General features: G+C 46.5%; 1 protein-coding gene across 1 annotated transcript in view; it reads right to left on the bottom strand.

Annotated features, from left to right (window-relative positions):
* The window catches only part of MEIOB (meiosis specific with OB-fold), a 546,591-nt gene that overhangs the window by 527,850 nt on the left and 2,649 nt on the right, over positions 1 to 16,092 (bottom strand). Inside the window, exon 2 of the mRNA XM_086939725.1 lies at positions 1,465 to 1,596. Coding sequence (XP_086795851.1) covers positions 1,465 to 1,596 — 132 coding nt within the window. The remainder of the gene's footprint in view (positions 1 to 1,464; positions 1,597 to 16,092) is intronic.

Raw genomic sequence — 16,092 nt, 5'->3', positions numbered from 1 at the left:
TGGAGTACTCGTAATCATGAAGAAGGGCAGTCAATCTGTTGAATCAGGACATACTGGGTGAGAGGACTGTACTAGCCTTCTTACCTCTTTAATTGTGATGAGATCCTGGACACCTGCTCAGTATGCACCAAGCGATTCTTCAGACACTGTCCTCTCTGCAGCACATATGCCACATTCTGTTTTGTAGGAAGTTTGCTATAAATTTACTATGGTTGCGTTGATGGATTTGAGGAGGGATTGCTCATACATTTCCATCTCTTCATTGACCAAGGATTCTTCCTCTCCACGTTTATGACACTTTACCCTGACAGGAACTTTTCTCTTTCCTTTTGTTTTGGCATGTCCCTCGAACACACAGCAGGACAGAGATCAGGAATCTAGTATTCAGGTCTACTAAGGGCATGGTCACATATGTTGGAGTGCATCTGTATAATGAGTTTTGTAAATTTATTTTGTCAATGAGATATTTGTCTTCTATGTAAAGAACAGAAGGTTAAACAGGAGATGGCATAGATATGTGAATAATAAATATATACTAAGAGATGCTGTGTTGTATTATGTGTCATAGATCATGTGACACTGGGCGATTATTGACGAATGGAGGTTGAGGGGAGTTGTTTCTTTTTTTGTTGCTGGACTCTAAGTTGAGCATTTTACACCGAGTCAGAATAATGGGAATTGGAAGGGATCATTCATTCAAACACACACCACTAAAGCCGCATATCCTCCACTCCAGTGTAAGCACAAGGAGCGATGAGCATCAATCCCCCTAAGAGCGGGAGGGAAGTCTTAATGTTATAGTGAAAGTGACCTTGTTCATCCTAACCATCACCCCCTCTAGCATGCTCGTCCACTATCCAGTGCCTCCAAAGCCCCAGTTAAACACAAATACCACAGTCCTTCTCTCCCCACAAGGCTCCCCATGTCCTGAGGACTCTACTAAGTCAGATGGAAAATTGTTGCGACCACCGCTACAGGCCAGATTGTGGTCATTCTACAGCCTCTGAAAATAGCATCTAGAAGATAAGGGTCCGATGCAAATCTGGCGCCACCACCGCCAATTGATTCACAACTGTGGGCCTTCCTCTTTGGTGTGGGTCCTGCAGAAAATAGGTTGCCCTTGGGGTACACAAGCCCAGGCAGAGGCCCCAAAAGAATGTGGCCACCATGCCCCACCGGGATCTACCCACTCCGGTTTCATTATTTTTAATGTTGTTCATATATGTATATTATATGTAAAATGCATTGAGTAAAGCTAAACAAACTGTGTAAAAAAGGCATTAGGCAAGACACTAGGACAGGTCTAGGGAAAGACATGAAATACAATTGTTAAATATAGTTTACAAACATGTGGATATAATAGACTGGCAAGAGAACATGCAATATCTCTCTGCATTATGCAATATGAAAAAATAAAAGAATCCCATGCTCAAATGATTCTATGAAACACATACCACAACTTACCCCAGTCACCGACTCTGAAGCTTTCTGAAAGTGACTTTATGTAGTCCTCCCTGCCCCATGAGGAGGCATTTACAAAGTAAGATGGTGAATCTCTAATTGTAAAACTAAAAGTGAATCTTTCTGAACCAATGTCTGCACAGAAAAACATTACAATTCATTAATGTAAAATGATGAGATCATTGCCAGTAAAGCAAACTTTATGCCTCCAGACATGGTTACACTATTATATTTTAGACTTGGCCTCCACAGACTGCAGCACGCTGTAAACTATAAATAAACATGATATACAAAGCTTACAAGAAAACATTATTAGATACAGTGAGCTTGAGCATCCCAAATACCCTGTAAATACAGAATATAAAGTTTTAAAACAATGTTGTGCAGTAGAAATCATAGTAATGAATAAAGGGCACCACACTGGGAGGTTACTACTCCGATATATAAATAAAACAATTTATTTTTAGTTTTGCAAAGTTCAGCGTACCACTTTAAGGAGCCTCAAGAAGCACAGGGTGGGAAGTCAAGGAAAAGAGAAATAAAAGGGACACTCAAAAGGGACAAGTCAGCCAATAGATTGTTTGAAACTAAATGGTAAACGGAGGTACAGTGCCGAATACTTAGTGGGTATTAGGCGATATTAACTGCCTGACCATCAAGGGAGCAAGAGTACACTATAGTGGGTAATCTCTAAATCGCACATAGCAGTAGCAAGAAGGATAACGATAGGCTTTGAAAATGAGGTGAGTGTTCAGTACCTTCCTGAATTTGATTATATCATTTTTAATTCTCAGATCTGGTGGAAGAGGGTTCCAGAAGGGACGAGATATGAATATGGAAAGAACTTCCTTCAAATGTCTTGCAGAACACAAACATTGTATGATGAAATAAAGCGAGATTTATTGGATTTTTACATTGTTGGATAACATTTTCTACGTAATACATACATCATAGAAATGAATAAAGGGTTAAGTGAGCAAAGCATTTTTGCATTAGCAAACTGCCAGATACTGCGAAGCAGGTTGTTTGCCACTGCAAAAATGCTTTTTGTGATGTACAAAGCCCAATTTGCAATTCAATCGCAATTTGGGTTGTCTTATTCTGTATTTGGAAGGGGTGTGTTGAGGGTATTTCTTCCTAATACCGAATTGGAATAGTATGTACAAATGTTTTGCGACCGAAATGTGGTTGCAAAACATTCACAATTTACTGCCAATTGAAAGTTGGTGGTTAGCCATTCACAAATGGGAAATGGTACCCAAGGGAACCCCTCCCCTTTGAAAATGGTTGACAAAATATTTTTTAAGAGCAGGTAGGGGTCCAAGGGACCACAGGCTACTCTTTAAAAAATTAAACTTCAAAGCTACATTTTTTTGTAAATAAAAAAAAAACTTGCTTGCTTTATTTGAATTCAAAAGATTTTATTGGTAGTTTCAAAATAAACAAAAGGAAGAAAATGGCAGGCAATGCATACATCGGGTACATAAAGAGTACATATAGCAATAAAGAAACAGCTGTGGTGCATGGGGTTAAATTAGTGGCTGTAAACTATAAATAAACATGATAAACAAAGCTTGGCAATTGAATGGGAGACAATAATTACAAATAACCAGGAGCGTAACGTAACATAACACAAAGTAACGAAGAAAAACATAAAATTGAATGTACAAATCGGGACAATATGAGCAGTAGTATCAGCATGTTGGTCCACAGGTTATAGAGGCTTCTGTCAAGACACTATAGTTAACCAGCTATGTAGAAAAGGGGGGGGGGGAGGGGGAGGGGTCGATATGGAATGCGGATAAGGTGACAGGGGCTGAGGGTGCATGTAGGTGGCTCATGGTGTTTTTATTTTTTTTGTAAATAAAAAAAAACTTGATTGCTTTATTTAAAAGCAATCATAGGCAAGGTGGTCTGCCTCCAGCAGGCCAACATCCCTGTGATGACAGCGAACCATAGTGGGTCACAAATTGTGACCTACCTCAATAATATTTATGATGCAGATCTATTTGCGACCCACTATCAATCGCTAATGAAACTCAAGAATGTTTTATACATTAGGAACAGCGATCTCCTAATTGCAATTCGCACAAAATAGCAATTAGGAAATCGCTATTCCTAACTTTCATATATTTAGCCCATAGTGAGTTGGGTGAGTTGTTACATAACACACACATTGAATGTGGAGGTTAACACATAGGGGTCAACGCCGATCTCGCTTGGAAGGCCTACGAATTGGACTTGTCTTTTACGGATCAGATTTGTAGCCCTTCTTTCCGACCGAATCGTACACAGGTCCGAACGACCAAGTACGATGCAAGGATCACATACGCACCGACCGAATCGTCTCCCAACCCAATCCCATCCGTACGACTTGTATGCAGACGCTTCGTACAGCTCAATGGAATCTGTTTCCGAGCGAACAAGTACGATGTACGATGCACGATTCTGACAGCCTTCACGATTCAGTATTTCCGGGTCAAAAAAGCTGCCAGAATCGTACTTTTGGGGCCCATAGCAGGCCGCTCATCATATGGATCCCTCTGATTCAGACCTGTGGGGGTACCCATGGGTGCCCCCTTCTCATGCGTGCACAGTGTGGTGGGCACCACTGGCTGTACGCTTTTCCCCACTCACCCCTTTTTGCTACAGGAGCCTGTACACATGTCTAGTGGACAGGCTCCCATAGAGTTCAATGGGAGTCCGAGAAAACCGAGCCTGTAAGCAAGTGAATGCATCGTACTCAGACAGAAGGTGCACGATTCGCTCGTAAAGCCCTACAGATCCGAGTCGTATGGAGGGCTTTACAAGCAAGATCGGAATTGGGCCCATAGTGTAAGATTGAAGAGTACAATGCGTTTTTAACCACATTGCTGCTTGAGATATTCCTCTGCTGTGCTGGAGGTCAATGTCAATGGATGGGCTCATGACGAGCTCAGCTCGTCATGAGCACAGGAGCACTGTACTGCATGGCGAGCTGAGCTCGTCATGAGCATGGAAGGGGTTAATGCGATTAGTAGTGTGAGGGGTGAGAATAAGAAATTATGAGGCCTAATCTCAAACTGCATTTTTTGCTGTTTAGTAATACTACAATAGTACTGATAATGTACTACAAAATACCATTTACAAACCTACATGCAGAGATCTATGCCTCCCCTATTTTTTATGTGCAGAGATCTCCACCTTGACTGGAAGGATCTCTACACAGGTAGGTTTACCTTTTGCAAATATATGCAGGACTGGGTGAGGGGGTGCCTTGAAAAAGGGGACTACTTACAACTGAAGGAGAGGTGTTTGGGGAGGAGTAAAGAGAAATAAGTGAGGGCTAAACAGTGTTTTAAGGGAGGGACAGACACCCATCCACAAAACAGAATAACCATGGCTATTCATGAACTGCACTTCTATAGTTACTACGGCATAAAAAGACCAACAATTGTCAAAAAAGTACTTCAACTCAGAGCAGCACATGGCTAACCTTCCCACAAAATAATGGAGGTAGGAACTTACAATAAAACCCATAGGAAATAAAAATAATTGATTGACCAATTTTTAAAATAATTTAATGACTTTTTTTCAATTTAAAAATAAATGAAATTTTATTTTTTGAAACATTTCATTAAATTAAATACATTTTATGAATGACTTAGCCACTTTTAGTACATAATGAATGTACATGTAAACATTTAGGCAGGTTTAACTTTTTTAAACCATATTTAAAAAAATTATTTAGATTGAATTCAATATACTCAAATTTGTTAAAAAATTATTTAAAATGTAGGTAATGCTGCAGTAACATTTACAAAAAAATCCAAATTAAAACAATTGTATAATACTATAAACTAAAATATAATACAACATTATTTAACACTAACATTTAATGTAAAACATTTTTTTTTAACTTTTCAATAAACTCATCATTTTCCCTATACTTTATCATAGTAAGATCTCTGTCCCTTTAAAGAGGTCTCCGCCAAGTGTGAGAATGTAACTTTACAGTTGTATTTGATATTTTTACTGACTACACCCCCTATTTTAGGGGGTGGAGATATGCAAGTCTACATTTTCGAGTAATGTTATACTTAGAAATGGCAAATCGCCAAAAGTAGTAAAGTTACTCTAAACTGTAATTTTACACGTGTATATTTACTCTAGTTTAAAGTTACTTTTGTGAATTGCCCCTGAAGTTTTTAGGGAGTTTAAGAACACAAGGTTATGCAGTACAAGCATGTATTTGGTTGGTTGGCCTGTCCCCGTGTTGCCCCAATAAACAAGCACTGGCGTTGCCAATAGGTCTCGCAGTAGGAAAGTTGGAGCTATTACAATTGCAAATAACAATGCCTTTTTTTTTGTTTTCATTTTAAAAACATACAGGGCTTTGTCATTTACAAAACCAATAGCTCCAACTTTCCTACTGCGAGACCTATTGGCAACGCCAGTGCTTGTAAATGACATTTTATGTTTATATATCGTTATTGGCATTGTCAATAACAATATATAAATATAAAATGTCATTTACAAAACCAATAGCTCCAACTTTCCAAATGCGAAACCTATTGGCAACGCCAGTGCTTGTTAATACAGCTGTAATTTCTTAAAGAGATGCTAATACAATGTTAAATAGAGGCTGACGCGTTGAGACGTAAAAATGGAATGATGAGTAATTTTGAAAACAAACTCTGAGGCTACTTTTTTTTTTTTTTTTTTTTTTAAAGAGTTCAGCTTCCTGGTTTTAAAATCCGTTTGAGGTCAGTGCGTGATTGGGATGTGACCCTACCTGGAGAGGGGGCCTATAATGTCCTAATCACGTCCCTCAGTGGCCCACCTCCCAGCCCTGACTTAAACCCGATACATACTTGCAATAGCGTAGGGGCCGACGGCAATGCAGCTCGAGCCTTCGTTTTGACAGGACCCGTGTCTGGAGGGTCAGCTCAGTGTTTTCCATGTTTTCCACAGCATAATCCTTGGTTAGTGTGGTAATTGGGGACCCCTAGACATACCCGCATAGGTACAAGCACAAAAAGAATCAATGGTGAACATGAAAAGCTACAGACTTTTTATGCTTTGGTGGAGTGCTTCCATGATGTCCCCCAAATCTCTGATTGCTCACAGCTATAGCCTATCACTTGAATAGCAAGTAATGCTTTCGAGGAACAAGTGTTCATGACTCGCACCCCATTTGAAAGTTTGGCTATGAGGAACGAAAAGTTCCTACTCAGTGCAGTGAAACAAGAACCATCTCTAGAAAAAAACGTATTACTATTTTCACAGCATTTCAGCCACTTTGATGAACCAATGCCGATATGCAGCTCATACATTATCCAAGGTGTCTGCAAAACACACCCAGGTCACCCCCCAAACAGCAGTCACAAAAGGAGGACCCGGACAACACTCACTAAAAAAAGGAAAACAAGCTCAGCAGATGGGGATAAGGAGCAGCTCGAATTTTGCTTACTCAGACAGCCTGAAATGCCTCATCGAGATGCCACTTGAAATGGGAAACAAAATGGCCAGCCATTGCTACAACAATCATAAAACACGATCCGAAGCAAATGAAAACAAGTGGAGCTAAACTGCGTGTATGCAAATGTGAGCATTTGAACTTAATTTGGTAAAGTTCCAATGTTTCTTCCTTGCAGTCAGGTGAGCACTGGACCTCTGAAGAATCGGGTTGTGTAATGTAAGGGTCTTTGTGCAAAGCAGCGGGCATTGCCACCAAGTACTTGCTTCAAAGCCAAGGAGTGGTGCAGGGGCTGGCTGGCCAATAAGTAGCAATAGATTTCATCTTGCTGAATAACCACATTAAGTCACTGTTACTGCCTATTCCTTTACAATATGTCATACAATACTTTTCAAGCTTCTGCGCGTCGATGGCACTCTGAAATGTTTCTGCTCGACAAATGAGGTCTACACTGCGAGGCTTTGCAGCCCACGGCGGAGATTCCGAACGAAACTAAACCGCATAAACGAAAGCAGCCTGTCCAACTCTTGACGAAGGATTGCTTTCAAGGGAGCAATAAAACATCCAAGTTGGAGTGACTGTTGTTGTGAAACCCCTCACTCCGGAGCCTCACGTGATTTCGTTTTCAATATGTCGCTGGTGAATAATAAATATTCCTGCAGCCTGCAAGTCCAAATTATATTGAAACTTTAAAGTAAAATTGTAATTTACACTGAAAAAAAAAACTTATTTCACTGCTTGCTCTGCAGCTAGGCTGCAGCTCGCCTGTACCAGAGACACCGGGCCATGGTGTCGGTCTTCCGTGTGGAGCGGGGCTAGCTGAATGTGTGCTTCTGGAAATAATGCATTCCCGCCCTTCCCTAAAGAATGCCGTCCCTCGAAGTACGTGTCTGCTGCGTAGTAATAGACCGGGTTGCTCTGTAGAAGTGATGTGCCTGCCGCGCGCCCGAAAGTAAAATAAATAAACTGCACCAGGAATTCGAAAGGAATGGCTGAAATATTAAAGTAGCTCTGGGGCCGGCACAATCCTGTCTGAGGAATTCGTCTAACGATCAACTCTCTACACACTTAAGTGACTACAAATGTTGTCGCAGGCGGCAGGCGGATGAGGGAGATGTCAGCTGGCCTCGCAATGCTGCCAAATGGCCGGAGGGAAGCCGGATGGGGGCGGGAGAGCCTGGTGGGGTGGGGTGGGGGGGGAATGCAAGCGAAGCCCTTTGGGAAACTGAAAGTACGGCCGGCCTGCGGCCGACCATGAATAATTAGGGGAGGAGAAGCCCTTTGATGTGCTAGGCTGGCCGTGAATGCGCGTGCTTGTTTGCTCATGTGATTCACGTGAACTTCAAGAAAACCGCAGCAGAAAGCCCTTGGTTTGACGATGATTTTGGCTACTTGAATTCTCGCTCCCTCAATGCGCTTGCGCGCATTGTAGGTCACGAGACCTAAAAAGGTCTGTGAAAAAAGTGGGCTGGTAAGAAAGCTACCCTGTAACATGTATTGTATGTTTGACTCAAATTTGCTGGGCATTTCAAAAAGTTCTCCTTTCATTTTAAGAACACTATACAGAGGAAAATAGTGTATTATTTCGTTCTTGAGTTTGTTCATGAACTTCTCAGAGTGACATTCTTGATGCTGCATATGCTTTATTGTGTTATCTTCACAGTAGTACTTGTGTTTCGCATTGTTTGCCTATGGCTTTTTCAAGGCTATGGGGCCCATTAGGATGGCGGGCGTATCGCCGCCGCCAGGCTGGTGGTAGCCACCGCCGGCTTGGCAGGGGTGTTCTGCCCGCCATCCTTGCTGCAATGACCCCCCCACCATATCAACATGGCTGGGGGGTCCGCGGTGGACGGAAAGACCGCCGCTTTTCCACACCAGTCACCTTGCGACCGGGGCGGAAAAGCAGGTAAGCAAGTTGATTTTCTGCAAAGAAGTCCTTTGAGGCACAGGAGGCACTGTGACTTTACCTTTAGTGGGCAATAAGCATGGGCACCAACTCCATGTTAGGTTGTTTTTTATACTGTAGGTGTACCGATGACTACCTGGTATTCGGGAAGAAATTCAAAACTCATCTGTTTCCTAGGATCTGATCAGTAAGGAGTAGTTTATTTTCTGTAACTCCAGTTCTGTAGTAGGGGTATCTCTGTTATAGTCATAATCTAGTGAATAGTCCCGCCCATGTGCGTGGACCCCGGAGCAATCAAAAATAATCTCTAAAGTGTCGAAAAAATGCAGAACTGCACAGACACTTGAGAGAATTTAAAGACATATAATGCAGCCTATAAAAGGCTACACTGTCCAGTACTTCAACTAGAAATTCCACCAAAAATCCACAAAAACAGCAAAGCCTGTCCAGATTTCCCTTGCCTTCAGCAGAAATCCCTCTGGAAGATAGAGAGGAAGACATGGACAGACAAGCCCCATAGGCTGCCATTATGTGGCTCAGAATAGGATACTGTGCCTTTAAGAGAACTTTCCAGAACTTCACAGTATCCCAGAATGCCTTGCAGGTCTCTCTTACTTTCAGTTCTTTTTGAAGGCGTAACGTGCCAGACCTGTAGCATTCTTTACATGAACATCTCTCCACCGGGGAGGAGGGCGGGCGCTTATGACTATAACAGAGATACCCCTACTACAGAACTGAAGTTACAGAAAAGAAACTACTCCTTCTGTAGTAGGGGATCTCTGTGTATAGTCATAATCTAGTGAATAGAATGGCAAGCCCATCCCCACACCAAAGCGGCGGTGGAGAAAAGAAACCAACACCACTACTGTGCGAACAGATTCCGCAGCGAATCCTGTCCAACCTGAGCATCTGCCCTGGCATCAGCGTCCAGACAGTAATGCTTGGCAAAGGTATGAACCGACTTCCAAGTGGCGGCCTTGCAAATTTCTGCAATCGGCACATTACGGAGCAAGGCTGTTGTGGCAGCTTTGCCCCTGGTGGAATGAGCCTTAGGCTTACCCCCTAAGGTCTTATTAGCTTTCTGGTAACATAGTTGTATACAGGACACAATCCACCTAGAGATGGACTGCTTAGAGGTCGCAAGACCCGTCCTGACTGATCCGTAATTGATAAACAATTGGTCTGACCTACGAATATCTTTGGTCTTATCCAGATAAAATTTCAACACCCTCCTAACATCCAGGGAATGTAAGGACCTTTCCGCTGGAGAAGAAGGATTCTGAAAAAACGTAGGCAAAGTTATAGTCTGGTTGACATGAAAGTCAGAAATAACCTTGGGAAGAAATTTAGGGTGAGTACGCATAACAACCTTAGCAGCATGAAACACAGTATAAGGTTCATTACAACACAACGCCTGAATTTCACTCACCCTGCGGGCCGATGTAATGGCCACGAGGAACGCCGCCTTCCAGGACAGGTGCTGCAACAAAGCCTTATGAATGGGTTCAAAAGGCTCCTTCATCAAACTGGACAGCACCACATTCAATTCCCATGAAGGCGAAGGAGGCCTGGCAGGAGGGAACACTGTCTTCAAGCCTTCCAAAAAGTCTTTGATCACAGGGATCTGAAAGAAGGAAGTCTGTGAAGGGCTTTTCCTGTAGGCAGTCAATGCAGCAAGATGAACCCTAATGGAATGAACATTAAGGCCAGACCGCGCCAAATGTAGAAGGTAGGGAAGGATGACATCCTCCTTGCACGTCGTAGGGTCAAAGTTCCTAGACACACACCAGATACAAAACCTCTTCCACTTGTAAGCGTAGGACGTCCGAGTGGAAGGCCTCTTAGACTCCTTCGGTATGTCCATGCAATCTTCTGGTAGATTCAAATGGCCATATTGCACTACCTCAGGAGCCATGCCGCCAAACTCAAAGACGAGAGGTTGGGGTGCACCATATCTGCCCCCCGAACTTCGTGAGAAGGTCCGGCCTGCACGGCAACCGTATGTGTGGAAGGAGGGACCGGTGTAGAAGGTCCGTGAACCAGCACTGTCTGGGCCATTCCGGGGCAATCAGGATCATTCGTGCCCTGGACCGGGACAGCTTGATGAGCACCGCCGGAATCAGGGGGATGGGCGGAAAAGCGTAAACAAAGCTGTTCGACCAGTTGATCCAGAGTCCATTCCCAGCGTCCCTTGCTGGTAGTACCTGGAGGCGAAGTCTCGGCATTTGCTGTTTTCGGCAGTGGCGAACAGATCTAAGTCTGGAGTCCCCCACCTTGCGAAGACTTCTCCTAGTACGTCGTCGTTTATGACCCACTCGTGGTTTTCCTGAATCAGTCTGCTCAGTGCGTCCGCCTGAACATTCTGCACACCTGGCAAATGGGTAGCCGTTATCGTCAATCCTCTTGCCAGAAGCCAGTGCCAGATCGTCTGCGCCTCCCGAGACAGGGTGCGCGATCTCGACCCCCCCTGCTTGTTGAGGTAATACATCGTGGTCGTATTGTCCGTCTGTACAAGCAGAGAGTTGGTCCGGAAGGATGGATGAAAAGCCTTCAGAGCCAAGTGAACCGCTCGGAGTTCCAGGAAATTGATGTGATACGTGGACTCCGTCTGAGACCACGTGCCTTGGATCTGTAAGTCCCCCGAATGCGCTCCCCAGCCCTGGAGAGAAGCATCCGTCACGATCGTCTGAGTAGGAATGTCCTTGTGGAAGGGAACCCCTCTGAGGAGATTCTCCGCTGAACACCACCACTTCAGAGACTGAAGAGCATGCAGAGACAGTCGTATCTTGTCGTCCCAAGATCCTCTCCTCTGGTCCCATTGGTCCTCCAAGCACTCCTGCAGAGGCCTCATGTGTAGTCGTGCATGAGGAGTGAGGAAGATACAAGAGGCCATCGACCCCAGTAGAGAAGACACCGTCCTCACTGTTGTAGATGGAGCAGTCATAAGAGCCTGAGCCTTCCGAAGGATCGATCTCCGTCGCTCCTCCGAAGGAGACACGCTTGCTGACAGCGTATTGATGGTGGCTCCCAAGTATTGAATGCATTGGACCGGGATCGGGACAGACTTGGACATGTTGATGTGCAACCCCAACTTGTTCAAGAGAACGCACGTCTTCCTGAAGTCTGCTTGAGCTTCTGAGAAGGAGGAGGCCTTGATCAACCAATCGTCCAGGTACGGGTAGACAAACACCTTGTCTTTCCTTAGGTGTGCCGCTACCACTGCCATGCACTTCGAGAATGTCCTGGGTGCAGGTTTCAGCCCGAAAGGCAGCACCGTGTATTGGTAATGGTTGGTGCCGACCTGAAATTGCAGAACTTCCTGTGCTTGTGTGCGATGGGCACGTGGAAGTACGCATCCTGTAGGTCTATGGCACAAAGCCAGTCCCCCTGTTGCAACTGAGGATAAATCTGATGCAACGAAAGCATGCGAAACTTTTCTCTGCGAATCCATTTGTTTGCCTGCCGCAAGTCCAGAATGGGCCTGAACTCGTTCTTGTCCTTCTTGCGAACCAGAAAGAACCGGGAGTACAGACCTCTTCCTCTTTGAGACAGAGGTACGTCTTCTATCGCCCTTTTCCTTAACAGGATATCGGCCTCCGCCTGCAGCTCGCGCAGTTGATACAGCGAGCTGACCGGAGGGATCGCTGGAGGAGGACTGATGAATCGAAGACTGTATCCATTGCAAACAATATTCAGCACCCACTTGTTCTGAGTAATTTTTCTCCACTCTGCCAGAAAAAATTGAACGCTTCCCCCCACCGGAGCGGGTAATGGATGACGGGGAAGTAACCGCTCAGGGTCGAGACCCGGCCGGGCCCTTTTTCGCGGTAGAGGACTGCTGGCCACCTCTACCCCTCTGGCGTTTCTGGAAGGGTCTCCGGAACTGCTGCTGTTGTTGCTGCTGCTGTTGTCCGGAAGACTGTCCTCTTCCTTTCCCTTGCGAGCCAAACCGCCGTTGGAACTAGCAGTAGGGTTTCTTGTCCTTTGGCTTTTCCAAGCCCACAGCCGTCAGGGTTTCCGCCTCGGCCTTCATCCGGGCCATTTCGTTATCCGCGTGTTTACCGAAGAGCGTGTCTCCGGAAAACGGCAGATTGGCCACTCGCTGTTGCGCCTCAGGCTTGAGTGACGTAAGCCTGAGCCACGCATGGCGGCGCTGGTTGATGCCGTGGCAGTAGCCATGTGCGGCCAACAAGGAGACATCCGCCGCGGCACTGATGGCCTGGTTGGAAACCAGCATCCCCTCCTTCACGATCTCCATGAAGTCCTCCTTCCTGTCACGCGGCACAAGTTCCGCGAACTGCTCCATGGAATCCCACAGCGCACGGTCATAACGTCCCAATAATGCAGAGTCGCTGGAAGCCTTCATCGTGGGGGAGGAAGTCCCACATGCCTTCCTTCCCGCTGAATCAATCCAGCGGCTCTCCTTATCCGGAGGCACGGTGGAGGACGGGGAGGTAGAATGTTGTTTCCTGGCCGCCGTCACTATTACTGAGTCGGGTACTGGGTCCATCCTCAAGAAGGCAGGATCCGAGTCTGGAGCCCTGTATTTCTTCAACAGTCTGGACGGGGCAGCTTTCACCACCGCAGGTGTAAGAAACAGCTCTTGTGCCGGTTCGACCAGTCCTGGCACCAGAGGCAACAGAGGGCGAGACAGGTGCTTCTTGTGCAAAGTTTCGAATATCACGGACGTCGTAGGTGTAGGAGCCGTCACCGTGATACCCAACTTCGCAGCCCCCCTCAGGAGGACCTCCTGAAATGTACTGATGTCGTCGATCGGAGACACCCTAGTCTCCGGGGAATCGGACAGAGTAGGTGAATAGGAACGGGTCCTAGAAGTCGTACTGGACCTGGACCGATGCCTCCTATGGCGCCGTCTAGAACGGGTGGAGGACCTGGGTCTGCTCCTCGATCGTTCTCTCCGTCCGGAGCGCGACCTCAATCTTCTGGGCCTCGGACGGCCAGCCGGAATCTCCGGGGTGGCCGCCTTGGGCTTACGCGGTTCCTTAGACTTAGGAGTCTTCTTGGGAGGGGTCGGCAGCCTGGGCAACGAGACCGACTTCGGCGGAACTGGTGGAGGCTTGTCCGGCGCAGGGGCCCCTGGCCCGATCGGAAGAGCCGGCAGCGGAGGCAACGGAGGAGGGGTAGCAGCCCTCGGACGTGGACCTCTAGGAAGCGGAGGAGGTGGTGTAACAGACTTCTTCGGAGTATAGACCTCCGAGTGCACCGATCCCGGTGACCCACCATCCTTCCCGGACTGAGGGGAGCCCCCCACAGCCCTAGGCCACGCGGCACCATCCCTCGGCACCGACGAACGGTGATCAGACCTCGAACGCCGGTCCCTCGACGTCAAACGTCCCTTCGGCGTCGACCGTCTCCTCTGTCTCGGCGTCGAACGTCTGCCATGTCTCGACGTCGACCCGGACAATCTCGACGACGATCCTCTGTGCCTCGACGTCGATCTCCGCTGCCTCGGCGGCGACCTCTTCCTCCTCGACGGCAAACGCTTACGCCTTGACGGCGAACGCTTCGGCTTCGACGTTGGTCTCGACGACAAGGATCCCCTCGACGACGATGTCTTGTCCCTCGATGGCGATCGACGGTGTCGCCCCGACGGCGAGCGTCGACGCCGGACCCGTCAACGCCAAAAGCTCGACGTCGAAGACACCGATGAAGATAATGTCCTTGGGGGTCGACGGCGGCCTGTGCAGGTCCCTCGAGGTCGACGGGCGGCGTTCTCTCGACCCAGAGCCCTGGGGAGACGGGGAGCCGGCCTTGGACCTCCCTCTCGACGTCGTGGTGGGTGCCACCGACCCCGACGGAGAGTGGGTACGTGTGCTGGACTTCCTGCCTCTGGGGAGCCCCCCCAGAGGCCTCAGCATGGGCAGATGAAGCCCCTCCAGACCCAACTTGCGCCTTCAATCTTCTTTCTTCCAGACCCTGAAGCCTGATCTTCAGTCTGTCTTTCAGGGTCCTGTCAGAGAAGCCTTGGCAGATCTCACACTCTTCAGGGATGTGGGAAGAGGGAAGGCAGAGGATACAGACCTCATGGGGGTCTGACTTGGCCTTCTTCCTGGAGCACTCCGGGCATTTGTCAAATAATGCAGGCATTATAGACAACAAAAGGGTGCAAAACAGCCAAGAAGAAGACACCAAAGTACTTTTAAAAGTACACAAAATCGAATTTAGTGAAAAAACACCAACAAAACCCTTGAAAAGGGAGAGCTCAATGCTCCAGGGTCCTGCTTGCAGGAGCCGGAAAAAAGAACTGAAAGTAAGAGAGACCTGCAAGGCATTCTGGGATACTGTGAAGTTCTGGAAAGTTCTCTTAAAGGCACAGTATCCTATTCTGAGCCACATAATGGCAGCCTATGGGGCTTGTCTGTCCATGTCTTCCTCTCTATCTTCCAGAGGGATTTCGGCTGAAGGCAAGGGAAATCTGGACAGGCTTTGCTGTTTTTGTGGATTTTTGGTGGAATTTCTAGTTGAAGTACTGGACAGTGTAGCCTTTTATAGGCTGCTTTATATGTCTTCAAATTCTCTCTTAAGTGTCTGTGCAGTTCTGCATTTTTTCGACACTTTAGAGATTATTTTTGATTGCTCCGGGGTCCACGCACATGGGCGGGACTATTCACTAGATTATGACTATACACAGAGATCCCCTACTACAGAACTAAGAGACCTTTTCTCAGTACTCCACTCAGGTTGCACTCTCCTTAGTGCTGTGATATCCACACGGATGAATGTTGTGCTGTATAAATAAATAAAATAATAATAGGTGTGAGTAATAAGTGAGTGCAGCATGGAGCTTATTGTGAGTACAAAAGAGATGACAGTTGGCTAGATGTGCAGCAGGCAAAGACTCAAGAAAGGATGATGTGCAAATATGAATCTATAGCACTAAGGGCTACAAACGGATGTTTTAAAGATAAATAACATTTTCTGTTCTTAGCAATGTGTCCAACCTCTGCATAGACTGTAAAGCAGTGGTTAGCCTATGCATGATACAGATCTCAGGAACAAGGTTCTTAGTAATGTCGGGCCTGTAGGAGAGTAGGGTCTGCAATCCTATGATCACCCCAGATTTTTGCTTTTTGCTTCACTGGTTTACGACTTTCCCTGGCTGTGGGCCTGCTAATCAGACCCACAGCCTAGCTGTTCTCTCTCTAAATTGACACGTGTACCTTAGGTGCATTTACCAATTGGTACTGGGCCACCTTATCAGTCCCTGTATCCAGGGCATAGGTGTACCCAGGGCCTACCAGGGGCT

The sequence above is a fragment of the Lissotriton vulgaris genome, chromosome 10 (assembly GCF_964263255.1).
Source record: "Lissotriton vulgaris chromosome 10, aLisVul1.2, whole genome shotgun sequence".
Taxonomy (NCBI): domain Eukaryota; kingdom Metazoa; phylum Chordata; class Amphibia; order Caudata; family Salamandridae; genus Lissotriton; species Lissotriton vulgaris.
Note: the sequence above shows the minus strand (reverse complement) of the source record. Positions and strands in the feature narration are given on the sequence as shown.